Source organism: Seriola dumerili, unplaced genomic scaffold, assembly GCF_002260705.1.
Source record: "Seriola dumerili isolate Sdu_G_001 unplaced genomic scaffold, Sdu_1.0 BDQW01000052.1, whole genome shotgun sequence".
In the NCBI taxonomy this organism is placed as follows: Eukaryota; Metazoa; Chordata; class Actinopteri; order Carangiformes; family Carangidae; genus Seriola; species Seriola dumerili.
In genome coordinates, this window is record NW_019174307.1 from 1,212,005 (window position 1) to 1,224,891 (window position 12,887).

The 12,887-nt window shown below is 39.7% G+C and overlaps 1 protein-coding gene across 1 annotated transcript in view; it reads right to left on the bottom strand.

Annotated features, from left to right (window-relative positions):
- Positions 1-80: 80 nt before the first annotated feature.
- The window catches only part of gpr39 (G protein-coupled receptor 39), a 52,997-nt gene continuing 40,190 nt past the window's right edge, over positions 81-12,887 (bottom strand). Inside the window, exon 2 of the mRNA XM_022740909.1 lies at positions 81-848. Coding sequence (XP_022596630.1) covers positions 355-848 — 494 coding nt within the window. The 3' untranslated portion in view covers positions 81-354. The remainder of the gene's footprint in view (positions 849-12,887) is intronic.

A 12,887-nucleotide genomic window follows, 5' to 3' on the forward strand; every position in this document is an offset into this window, starting at 1 on the left:
AATTTTTTAAAGTGGCTAAAACACATTTTTGCTGATGGCCCCGTCCACAGCAGCTCATCACTCAGCTTCTGTACCGGAGCTCCTGCTGCTTCTCTAGTAAATAGATAAGTACCTCACACAACCCCACATCAAATAACCCAAACTATCACTTTAATGTGAGTTGTGCCATTATGCTTTTTATTGTGCCGACGTGTCAGCTGAGTGTGATCTATCCCTGACTTAACACTTTGTACTGTGTTTACTGTGTATAAGGAATATCTCTCTATTTGTTTCTAACGGCAGAGTACAGGCGTCCTTGAATTCCTCCATGTTTGTTTTTACTGTTTACTGTGTTGCATTAAATTGTACAGCACATTATATTTCACTCTCTGACGGTTCGTCTGTCTTTATTTTGACTGTGTCTGCCTCTTCAATGAGGCTGAGGGATGTCTGGGTATTTGAAGCCACTCCCGAGTCACTCTGAAAGGTTGTAAAAGTGGGAGGAGTTTTCTCCTGCGGGAGGGTGGTGCGTTTTGCGCTGCTTCGACGAAACGACTTTATCAGCAGGGGCCGGAGGGAGCGCGCTGAGGCAGCGTTGGTCTTCTGCAAGGTGCGCTTGTTCACGTGTTCGATGGTGAGGTGGCAACGAAGGACCTGGACAAAGACCTCCCTGAACTGTCTGGAGGACAGGTTATAAAGGAAAGGGTTGATGACAGAGCTGAGGTAGAAGAAGGTGTCAGCCACAGGGTGAAGTTTGACGTAGCTCTGGAAGTAGGAAGTTGACCAGTGCGACTTGGGTATGGCGGCCATCATAAGGCGACGAATCTGGTTGGGAAGCCAGCAGACCGTCAAGGATCCCACGATGAGACCTGAAGGAAAGTCAGAGGCACATTTATGATAATATTTAACACTAATCTGTTTTCCTGCTCAGAATATTGTTACTGTTCTGATATCTGTCTGTTAAACATATGGCTGCAAGACCTGGGACCTGTTAGCCTACCTCAATATAAAGACTGGAAACACAGGAAAACAGCAAACATATAATATCTTTTTTATTAATTGCAAAGAAACCCACTAGATGTTTCAGGGTGTTGTGTGCTGGGCTATTTCCTGTCCAGGTGCAGCAACTTCCTGGAGTCTGGTTGTCACAGAGACATTACCAGAGCAACAAAGACTTTACTCATGAACAGAGCCAATATAGCTGTAAAATAACTTGTCATTTTTGAGTGGATTCAACAAACCCAATACATAATGTGTTGATTAGTGAGTTTAACCGGTGCTTTGGACAGAGTCTGGCGTTTTTGTTTCCCCCTGCTTTAAGTAAATAAAACAAGAAAGAACAAGATTCTATTGGACAGTTGTGCTTTAGTTTTTGTTTCTAAAAACACACACCCGAGCAGGTAGAGGTTCATGATACATCGTGCTGATGGACACATTGACCTATCTATGCAGTGTGTATACGTGTTAGGTGTTCTGTGGCTCCGCTTGTGTGAGGAGATCTTCAATAGGAAGGCCGATAGTAGATTTGATTTTACAGTCAATGCAAAATTGCATAATAATGTTTTTGTCACATTATCTAAACGCATCAGAAACCAGCAGTTGGCTGCCACAGTCTGTTTGGCTTTTTGCCTAGTATCTTTGAAAATCATTAATTATCACTTCTTACACAGGGCATCAGTTCACTAAGGTGTTTTATCCTCCCAGACTAATTTTACTTCATCTTTAATGAGGTGATGTATGAACTCTCAGCAGTTGTGCACCTCCTGTACAACGAAACAGGTTTGTTCCTGAAGCTTTGACATCAGTTTCCTCCAGGTTGTTTTTGTTCTTGGCTGATTTAAATGAACATGATTGAAACCAGGCTCATCATAGCTGCTGATATTTTTTCCCTCCCATTCTGATCCTATTTCCAACTGTACCGCAGGGGCCTCCAAAAAATTACCAAACATTAACCACAGTGCCTGCACTAGGCACCTTTGGCTACATTTTATTTTACCACTTATTCAGAAACATTCAACCTCCAGGACACAGGACTGCCTGCACCAGCCTGCTGACATATCTCATCTGTCACATCTGAGTCATGTGCTTACTCCTTAGCAGTCCTAACAGTCTGATCTGGTGTTTATCCATTTCCTGCAGTGTTTTTAATGGGGAAATACACTGTGAGCAAACAGCCTTTCAAGATTCACAGAATTGTCTGGCTTAAGAGATCACTTCCTGTTGAGGAACACAGATATCAACATGTTTATTTATAATGCTCCTTCCAAGATGACTGAGGGAAATATTTATTCTTCTTATTCTTTATGCTTTACTAAGAGACAAATCTATGTGGTATAAAACTCCAATCCTCCAACCTAAAGGACCATGTAGGCCCTACACTCAGATGTGACCCATAAGAGTGTAACAGTGGCAGGCATACCAGACCTTTGCTGTCATGGTAACAACAATAAACATGTGGTTTACATTGTGGAATGGTCATGGTTTGTTTAGGTTTAGGCACAAAAACTACTTAAGTGTAGGAGTTAGAATAAATACGTCCTTAAGGTTGGAGGACCTGTGTCGTCACAGTTACAGTAATAAACGTGGTAAAGATTGGAGAATGATCATGAACAAAGACGCTATTTCTAAGTTTTTCTCAGTGGTGGTAGTGATTGTGGCTTGACAAGAGCTTCAGTGCGTTTACAAGACAGTGAGTCGGAACATGAGGAGATGGGCTGGGCCTAGCCGGTTAGCATGCTAACTAACATAGAAGAAAAGACATGATAGAGACAAGAGTTAACATTGGTGTTGCTGGAGAAAGCTGTTGGTGAGTAAAGTAATAAAGTTTGATGCTGAACTCACAACGTTTCTTCTAAACTTATAAGTAAATGGCTGTTAAAGCTGATGTTGGCTATGTGGCAATAGCAAAACTTACAAATAGCTTATTTGAAAGATACTATGTTGATTATCGGCTTCACGCAGGAAACAAACACTACTGTCCTGCGTCAAAGTCCTGTGTTTTGTCGACCCATCCATCCACCCCAACCACTTCCTAACATGGGACATTTATACTACGTCCCCTAACTTCCTTCTGTACTCCCGTCATAATTACTACAACCACCGGATTTACCTTCTACTGTTTATTAGTAGTGATAGGGAAGGGCAAATTTTGGTCCTTGGTTCTGTTCCCATGGACGTAGTGAGTCTCATTTTGTGCTAATATCAACTTTCAGTTCATCATGGCTGCCCATTTCTGGGGAAGGATCCAGGGACAGAGTTACCACTGATGACATCAAGGCCATGTCTTTGTTAATTTCATGGAAACTTGGGGATTTTAGCAACTTGAGGTGCAGTTTAAGTATGCTTTGTTTTTTGTCTATTTGTTTTTTGGGTTTTTTTGGACTGCATTGACTCCATTTTAATGACTCAGAAGTGCAGCAAACACTGGGTATGTCTGAACGCAAGCAATTTTGTCAGTAAATTGCTTCCCCTGGAGAAAAACACAGGAGCTTCTTGGTGTTTTTCAGTCATTATGAATAGTTCTACCATATCTGGAGGCCAAAAAAAACATCTAGGTAAATAGTCATGGCCCTCGGTCCTCAGAGGATGAATCCTAATGACTTTGGTGAGGTCCCAACAACCCTGGTAGATATTCATGATCACCACAAAATAACTTCGTGCTAGAGGAAAAGTCAAAAAATCACCATAATCAAGTCAAATTTTTTATTTGTCCAAAACTTTGGTTGATAACTAAATACCTGCAAAACTAATGACATTCCCATCAGCCTCTGTTGCACTTTGTACGTGGCGCAAATTAGCAAACGTTAGCATGCTAACAAGCAAAAATAAGATGAACATGGTAAACACTAAACCTCATTGTGAGCATGTTAGCATGCTGACATTTATCTCAAAGCACCACTGGGCATATGTACATCCTCATAGAGGTGTTAGCATGGCTATAAAACAGTCTCCAGTTTTCACCACTTGCTTACACATACAGTACATTTTTCACAATGCCATGTAGCCACATGACACATGTCCACATGTCCCAGCATATGCAATCACAGTTTCGGTGTGGGGCCAGAGGCTCGTCCATCAGCCTGCTAATGTGACTCGAGCCTGCTAGCCATTAGAAAGGATCAGACCCATTTCCAGAGCAAAGTACCGTATGCTGTTGCTTAGCAGCAGCATCATCAACACAGGTTTAGATTTGGCCCGGTGGCATTTAAGCAACCCAAACAAGAGGTTAAGAAAAACTGATGCAAACACATATCTCTGCTGTTTGTCTATAGCAAAATAACATCTGTCTGGCTCCAACATGTTTCTACTTTGACCTGTTTCTGCATTGATATTGAACAGTTAATTAATGATTAATTAATATCATTTTTGCAAGATTGCTTCTATTTAAAGTTTTCAGTAATTGAAAATAATATGATCCAATGCAATCAGTACACCTGGCATTTTCATTCAGTCACAAGCACATGGAGAATTGTTTTATTGATTGATTTGACAGGCTTCATTAGTGCGTGACATGAGTGAAAATCAGCTGAATTCATGGCAAATTATGGTATGCAAGCTCAGGTAATAGTTTCCTCTCAGAACAGTCTGTCATCTCAGAACTTAGAGACAGAGACAGAAGGTAAATGAACAAGCAGGGACAAAGAAAGGGACAGACCTACTCCTTTAATCAGTGTCGCCATGTGTCATTTTCCCCTGAAGGTTTGATAGATAATTAAAGACACAACGGTAATTTAATGAGTCCCTGTTTGTCAAAGTGTCTGTAAATGTATTCTCCTCTTGACCTTTTCAAAAACCCAAACACTTGGTCAGCCAGTCTCATCCCAACTTTGTGGCTCCATAAGCATTTTCTGTAATTAAATGACAGCTCCACCATTATTTTAATCTATGAGTCCAATAGGAGGCAATGTTCAGGGTGTTATTCAGCATCAGCAGCTGTGACTTGCTGAAATCTGACCAAATCCTGTGGTTGAAAACATCCTGCCAAGCCGACACACGCTCTCATTCCCAACTCATCACGTACTGATAGGACTGGGTATCAAATTTCGATACATTTATTGACTGAAAAAATTGGTTTTATACTATCAAGGATGAAACACTCACAACACAACACAAATTTCAATATCTGAGGAGTAAATGAGTAAATCTCATCAGCGTGAGTGAGCCAATAAGCATGCAGCATGCTTGGACCAAGATGTAATAATGCTGGTGGTCAGTGTTGTGCATGAACACAGTAATTGAGCGAAGTTCATTGAACGCTCTCATTTTTTGGTGAACGATGAACTGAACGAATTTGCAACTAATGAACGTGAACGTAAGCGTTGTTTACTCACGTTAAGAACGCTCACACCAGATGGTGATGGTAGTTTGCCAACTGCCAAAAAACACACCAGAAGAAGAAGAGCTGTTGTGGTTTTACGGCTGCACCCGGCCTGTGTCAGGTGTCTAGTGCTGACAATACAAACAGCACAAATGTTTTAACAATACCCAACCTAACATACAGATGCTTGGTCAGGACCCCCTGGCGTCACTTTTTAACACACTGGATACGCAGTTAGCTTCATTTTTCAATGTGCAGAGTCAACATATTTTTTGAATGGATGAATGTGAAAGTGCTACAGAGAACCAGGATTCAGATCCAGAGTTCTGTCTCTGCGCTCTTGTTAAGGTTAGATTGTGGTTTTGGTCTTCGATTTACTTGACTCGTGTCAACTTTCAATCCAGCAGAGAACGTGTGAAGAGTACTGGATTTACCCTGTACGGTGCAGACGACTGAGGAGTGAGACTCCTCTGGCCAAGCACAAGGATGTCAGTCTCTTTCTGAAAGGCTCCTCTGCTGAGTATTTAATGGAGCATAACAGACTGTTTAATGCCAAAATACCTGATGCTTTTCATTGAATGTTGTACAACGAGAGTGGACGCCCGTGGAAATGAGTAATAAACATTAAATTGTGGTTTTTATAAAAATGTGAAAACAGGTCATCCTATCAGGGTCTAGTGTTATAATGACACATCATCACACTGAGTTCCAGCATTTAAAAAGTGATTGGACTGATTGGACAAATGGGAACGCTGGAACTGAAGGCAATTTTATTTCCAACATGATATCCCTATAAAGCAACTGTTCTGACACAATGTGGGAGAATGATTCACTAGTTCACGAGAGGAAGCTATCATTAAAGAAATCTGCATTTTTTTTTTTTTTTTTAAACCTGTGAGTTAAATGACTTCCTAATGTACAACTGCTCTTACTGCTGCACCCACTTAACATCAGCACCCAGATCTGCAGCTCTGCACAGCTTTTAGTTTCATTTTAGCTGATCGTTCTTCATCCCAGACACAGACTTTATTCTTGAGTCTCATCACTCTCATCGACCCCTCCATTACACCGCAGTCTACTAGTTCCAGTAAAAGAGCTCAGAGAAGCTCAGAGAAACCACGTGCAACCAAGCAGAGATACAGTTTGTACTGCAGGTAAATAAGTGAAATAAGTGAAAGCAGGTGAATATTAAAGTTACTGTCTGAAATGGACAGAAATATAAGTCCAGGCTTGCTCTGTCTGCTGGGTGTAAGTAGACGAAACCTTGATTGGCAGACGGTTTGAGTACATCTACACTGAGCTCTCTAATTCTAATGTGCGTGTGAAAACTATTTGTCTCAGTGTTTCCATGTTGTTTTTGTTGTTGTCATTGAATATTTTGTACAATGACTATTTTGCAGGGGCCCGTGTTCCCAGCGAAACACCTGAACATGAAAACAAGATAAATCTCTTCTTCCTCTTTTCTGTTGCCAAACATCTTGGACAAACAGCCCAGCCGACCAAATCATTATTTTATGGTCGTGATGTCGTCTACAGACTGAGACAGTTACTTTGCAGAGTGAGAGCCCATTACACCTCCGTCGAGCGTCATCCTGCTCTCTGTGGTCCAGGTCAATGACAGTAGCTCTGCTGTGTATTCAGTTATATTAGCATTTAAAATGAACAATCAAAGAGAAAGTTAGAGGCAACTGAACAATGTCTTCTTAACTTTGCTAGCACACAGGCCCCAACCCTCAGAGGTCTGGCTTACATCATCATTTTGCAAAAACCTCCATTAACCCAGTGCACACTGAAACACAAGCTGGTGTTTTCAGATTTACACACTAAAGGCAATTTTGGAAAAAAAAAAAAAAATGCTGATGAAGTCGGGACAGAGTTGAAATGGAGAAAAAAATGTGCATTGACAATTCACCTTAATGTGAACATACTCGAAGTGGCATGCGTTTTTTGGACGTTCTACGGTCTAGCAGCCCAGAAGGCCCCGGTTCACTGTGTAACAGTAACAGCAGTGAGCTAAAGTTAGTTTGTGGTAATTTGAATTTGAATTTCCCAAATCCCAAATTCTCAAATTATAATTGTTTATTTTTGTAACCAACGCCCTAAACACACAGATATTTGATTTACAAAGACGTAAACAGAGAAAACAACAAATCCTTACATTAAACACCAGGATTAAAATATGATTATCAAAAATGTTGCCGTTACCTTTTTTTTTTTCCCAATCAAACTGTTTCAGTTCTAATTGCAAATATGCACCGCAATGGGCAAGTGGCTCAGTCATGCCCCCTGTGGCGGGAACACTGCAGCTTTTTAAAAGCCCATTTTGCACACTTGAAGGCCTTATAAACGACACTAACTGTGCAGATGAATGAATACAACACACTGCGCTGTTCCAGTTTGAAATACAACCTGGAGGGATGATACATTTTGCCAGTTAGTTCAGACGTTTTGAAACTTACAAAGTTCAAAATCTGAATAGGCCACTAAAAATGTCACTTAGACAGACGATGCAGCCTGTTACTGATTAGCTGCCTTTATCATCAGTGGTCGTACTCGGATCAAAGAGACAGATCGTGTGTATCGCTCTTTAAGATGGTGGTGGTGGCGGGCGGTGGTGATGGCAGTGATGGTGGTGGTGGGGTGTTCCTACCTGTCACACTGGCTCATTGCTCACAGTCTAAGCATTCATCTGGAAAATTGCCACTGAGTCAGCAGAATTCAGTGGCAGCCCTGCAAAGGAGGAGTGCATGCAGCTGAAGTTGTCAAAGTCCATGCGTGCACTCCAGTCTTGGGTATGTATGAAGCACTCACATGTTGTTGATGAACCTTTACCATTATTATTATTATCTGAACTGACAGTCTCATCAGTTATGTCCCCAAGCTCTCTGACACACACCCCTAAACACACACACATACACACACATCAGCAAGACTCACTGTCTCTGCCATGAGCAAAATATAACCGTCTGCTAATTAGAAAGCAATTAAACCAGATTATTGGAACAATTAATTGTCTGTCTTTGCTGTAATTGGAGTGTGTTTGATTGAGCCTCTCAGTTGCTTGGTGCAGTAGACAGAAGGGGAAAAAAGGATAAGCTGAACCATTGTTGCAAGTAAACATGATTTACACTGCTAACGTGCTGAGAAGGGAAAACACACTGAAGAAGTTTTAATGTCACCTTCAGCTGTTAGTTGGAGATGAAAATGTGATCTTTTACTTCCAAGGGGTTCAACATTCTCCTGTTCTTTCAGCTGTCAAACATTTTCATGAAATCAAAACCTTGTTTTTTATATGTTATTAATGGTCTCAACATTGGTAGGGACACAACAAGCGCACCACACCTCTAAAGCAAAACCTTTTTAATGTTGAATCCGAATTTACATTTAAATAAAAACTATAAACAGCAGATCGAAGATTAAAGGAAAGCAAACTTCAGAAAATTACTTGCTAACGAGAAAGAGAGAAAAAAATATATATATTTTTTGCATCCAACATCACCCTCTTTATATTCAGTAGTCCTAAAGTTCCTCTTTTCCTCTTGATTTTACAGTTATAAGTAGCTCCACCTTGACCAGCTACAACAGTAAAATGCTGCTAATCCAGTGATGCATCAGTATTAACAATCTAATAATGTAGTGATGTAAGGTGTAGCTACCAGGTTTTCATTTTAAATCAGTGTGGCTACAGGCTGGTTAGTTTACTGCCTATTACTGATGCTCAGGATGGTGAAGAAGCTCCTGACGTCTCTTTTTTTGGTGGTATGATAAGTACAAAATGTGGAGCAAAGGGAGTCATCTGAAATACTAACATTTTTGCCCATGCTTCTTCAGTTTCTGTCAGTAATCAGATGCTACCATGCCTAAATTGGTTGCCTTGGAGACGTAGCCTCTGGGAGAGCAGATCATAATTATCTAATGAATTCAATCCAAACATAATGCAAAGAAATTCACTCAAATATTAGTAGGGACATGTACATGCTGTCCATATGCATACATATGCTCATGATGGTCAGCATGTTTTCAGAAATAGCAGTTTGACGTGTTTACATTGTGTTTTCTCTTTAAATCTCAGTTTTTAGTGTTAGTAACATATTCCTACTCAGGATTCAAGTTGCCTGTGCCTGCACAAGGCATTTGCAGGAAATGATGCAGTATGTAATCCAGTGTTACAGAAGCATCAGAGTCTACTGTTCACTGTACTGTCTAAGTGCTGTACTGAGTTAGCCTACTGCTAATGCTAACACAACAGTTCCTACTACTGCTGCTGCCATGGGTGCAGTAAAGGGGGTGGTAATGGTGCTATCATCCCCTAATTTTCAAAGGGGGGAACACAGTGTGTTAATAGCTGGCTATTTTACCATAACTAAATGGCTACTGGAAATTTAGTGGTGAATGTGTGAATGTCATGATGGTCATTCCATCACGTCAGATCAAAGTGCAGGTACTGTAGCTAAACAATGACACGGAAAAGAATAATGGATTGTTTTACTAGCACTTTGTACTTTGGACTATACAATGCAGCATGAAATCTGATTGCAGTTACAATTATTATTGACTTGACTCTTATGAAGTTTGTTTGGCTGCCCTGTAAGCAGACAGAGAGATAACACAGGGGCTGCTCAAGGAGTGTTGGCTTGCATGTGTAGTATCACCACAAGTAACCAAGGGTGTCACCAAATTAACCAGGGCCGAGAGTTTAAGGGTTCTCAAAGCAAAGTTACAGCAAACTTGATCTAAAATCCAGCTCTGCTCAAACTTACAAATATCTTAATGTCTTTAAACAAGTTTCTCTTTTAACAGTGTCGGCACCAATTAGACAAATGACTGCGAAGTACACATCAGAGGAGAAGCCCTCATGAGAGCAGTGTTTCTTATTTGGATCTATTTTGACAAAAAAACAGTAAAAAAGATGATGAAATTTAAGTAAAGAAAAACATGGAAGCAATTAAACAGCTATTTATGACATTTGAAAGAGCTGATGGCAAGACACCAACACCATTAACAGCTATTTAGTTAAAAAAAAAATCACACACATTCCAGTGCCTGTGCAGAGATAAGCTGTGCCGAGTCAGTCAACCTTCAGCTGTCATGGAGTCATGGGAGATTTGTGAAACTAACATAATATTTTTTGACAGATTCATTTATAATACAATATATACAATTTTAAAATATCTTGCTGTTATCTGATCTACTTTCAGACTGAAGAGGCTGACCATCAAAACACCCCAGCGGCTCAAAACAAGTAAAGCGCTCCCACTGAAGAACCTGGGTCCAGATCTGAATATGACACTTAGTGCCCTGTAATCAAATGAATATTCAATAGCACGAGCAGAGACTCTGAAATGATCACTTTGACTTCACTTAACTCTTTTGGAGGCAGACTGTCTGCTCCAGACATAACACCACACACCTGCACCACACTGTTATAGGCTGCGTATGAGTGTTTAGCAGGGCTTTTGAAAATGCTAAATTTCTTTCATAACTCAACTGGGGAACTTTTCAAATAGAGGGCATCACCACATCATTGATGCACTTCATTTCCATGATTGGAAACGCCTCCGTAGATTCAAACGGAATAATCAAGAGAAGGAAAATATTTCCTCCGGTATATAAATGCACCGCCTGACTGAGGACCGAATCTTGACAGTAGCCGTGTATGACCATCTTGATTGCATATTGATTTAAAGCATATGTCAAATTTATAACTACCAAAATGAAGTGTTAATGAAGGAGAAGATGAATGTGTGTTGAAATTATTCAGATGTGCATGATGAGGGGAAAGTTAAGGAATGAGTTTCACTTGTTTGCTGCGTGATTAGAAACTGATTTCACCCTCAGAAGCTGTTTATTTCAGTCTGCGTCAGTAGGGCATTTACTGTAATATAAACCACTAAAATATAGTAGGCTACTGATTTTTCTAGTCGAAGTATGGAGCAAAGTTTGCATCACTGAATGAAAGGTGTTACCTAAAACTGTCAATGTGGTCTATAATTTATATTTCTTTAACTTTGGTCTATGAACTTTGGAGCCTGAAACTGGCATAAAAGGTTCTCAGACACAAGAGAAGAACTTCATAAATAATACTTTTTGTTAAATCATTACACAGAGTGCAAAAACAAATATAAAGCTGTAGACTCTTGCTTTAGTCCAATGAGTTTTCAAAAAAAGCATGAAGCTGTTTTTTCAATTTTTCCTTTGCCACATACAGCTGATAGTAGATAGATAGATAGAAAGTCAAAGTAACTGAGGGGACTATGGAGCACCGGCCTTTACAGCCAGCTACCTAGCTGAAGCTGTGTCATGAAACTACCCTAATAAGTGTATGAATATTAATCATCCATAATTGTATAAACTACTGTAGTATCACTATATAGTCTTTTGTCAGGTAGCTTTGGTATTTTAGCCAGAGAGCCAACGCTGGCATTAGCTAGCTAACAGTACTTAGATGTAGGGTATGTGTGTCCTCCTAATCAACAACAAAATCAGTCTTGGACTTCGTTGTGTTTTCCTTAACATTTTTCTTACATGTGCAATTTAATGTCTGTTTTCATAACGTCAAAGCACAAAATAGTGGTAACGGTTATAGCTAACTTAGCAGGGCAGTTAGCTAACTGCTACACACCAATCACCAGGGCAGTTAGCTAGTTAGCTAAGGGGAATGGGTGAAAAAAATAGATCAATAAATAAATGAAATAATGAATAAAGGATGTTAAAGATAAATAAATGATCCAGTGAGAGAAAAAAAAGGGAGTAGGCCTACAATAAATTAGGTAGCCTATAGTGTGAAGTATGAATTTGTTTTATTGTCAGATAGGTGGAAAAGGAATAAAAAGTTTGTTTTGTTTTACCAAATGACTGGAGAATATGTACATTATTTTAATGATATAACTAGTGATAATATTATTTGATTGATTTAGTAATATTTTTGACTTATTTATGAGCCTTTACTTCATTTTGTGTACATAATAAACTGCAAGTGTGTTTAATCACCAATAGTGAATGAAATGTGTAAACATGTAGCCACACATAAACACAAACAACCTCTGTTCTAGTGCAGGAAATGAAAATAAAAGCTAAAATCAATGTCGTGCAGAGCACTGTGATGAGTAAATAATATTGATCTGGTTAGATTTTCTCCTCAGACACTGGATGAAGCTCTACCGAAAGTCTTTCCTGTGGATAATAAGCAGCCTGTGATGAAAGCAAACATTATAAAAGCCTGTGACAGCGAGTACAAATATCCCTTGAACCCACACACACCACCAGAACAGACTGTGGATGAATTACACCCACAGAGAGTATAAAGGAGCTTTTTGTAGATTGAAACTTTGGCATATCCGTCGCATAATGAGTTTTTGGTTTGTCAGATGGGTGGGTTTAACAAGTCGGCCAGCTCAGATAGTGCCAGGTAGACATCACAGAAAAAATATCCTTAATTTCAAATAGTCAAACATTGTCTGAATACTTCCATAAATTGTGTCTTTCATGGCAAAGTTCAGTTAAACCATGAAGACAGATGGGAAATAGTTTTTGAAAAGGGGTCAATTAAGGTTTCTTCCCACTATGTAACAACTACATTGAGTGCATTAAA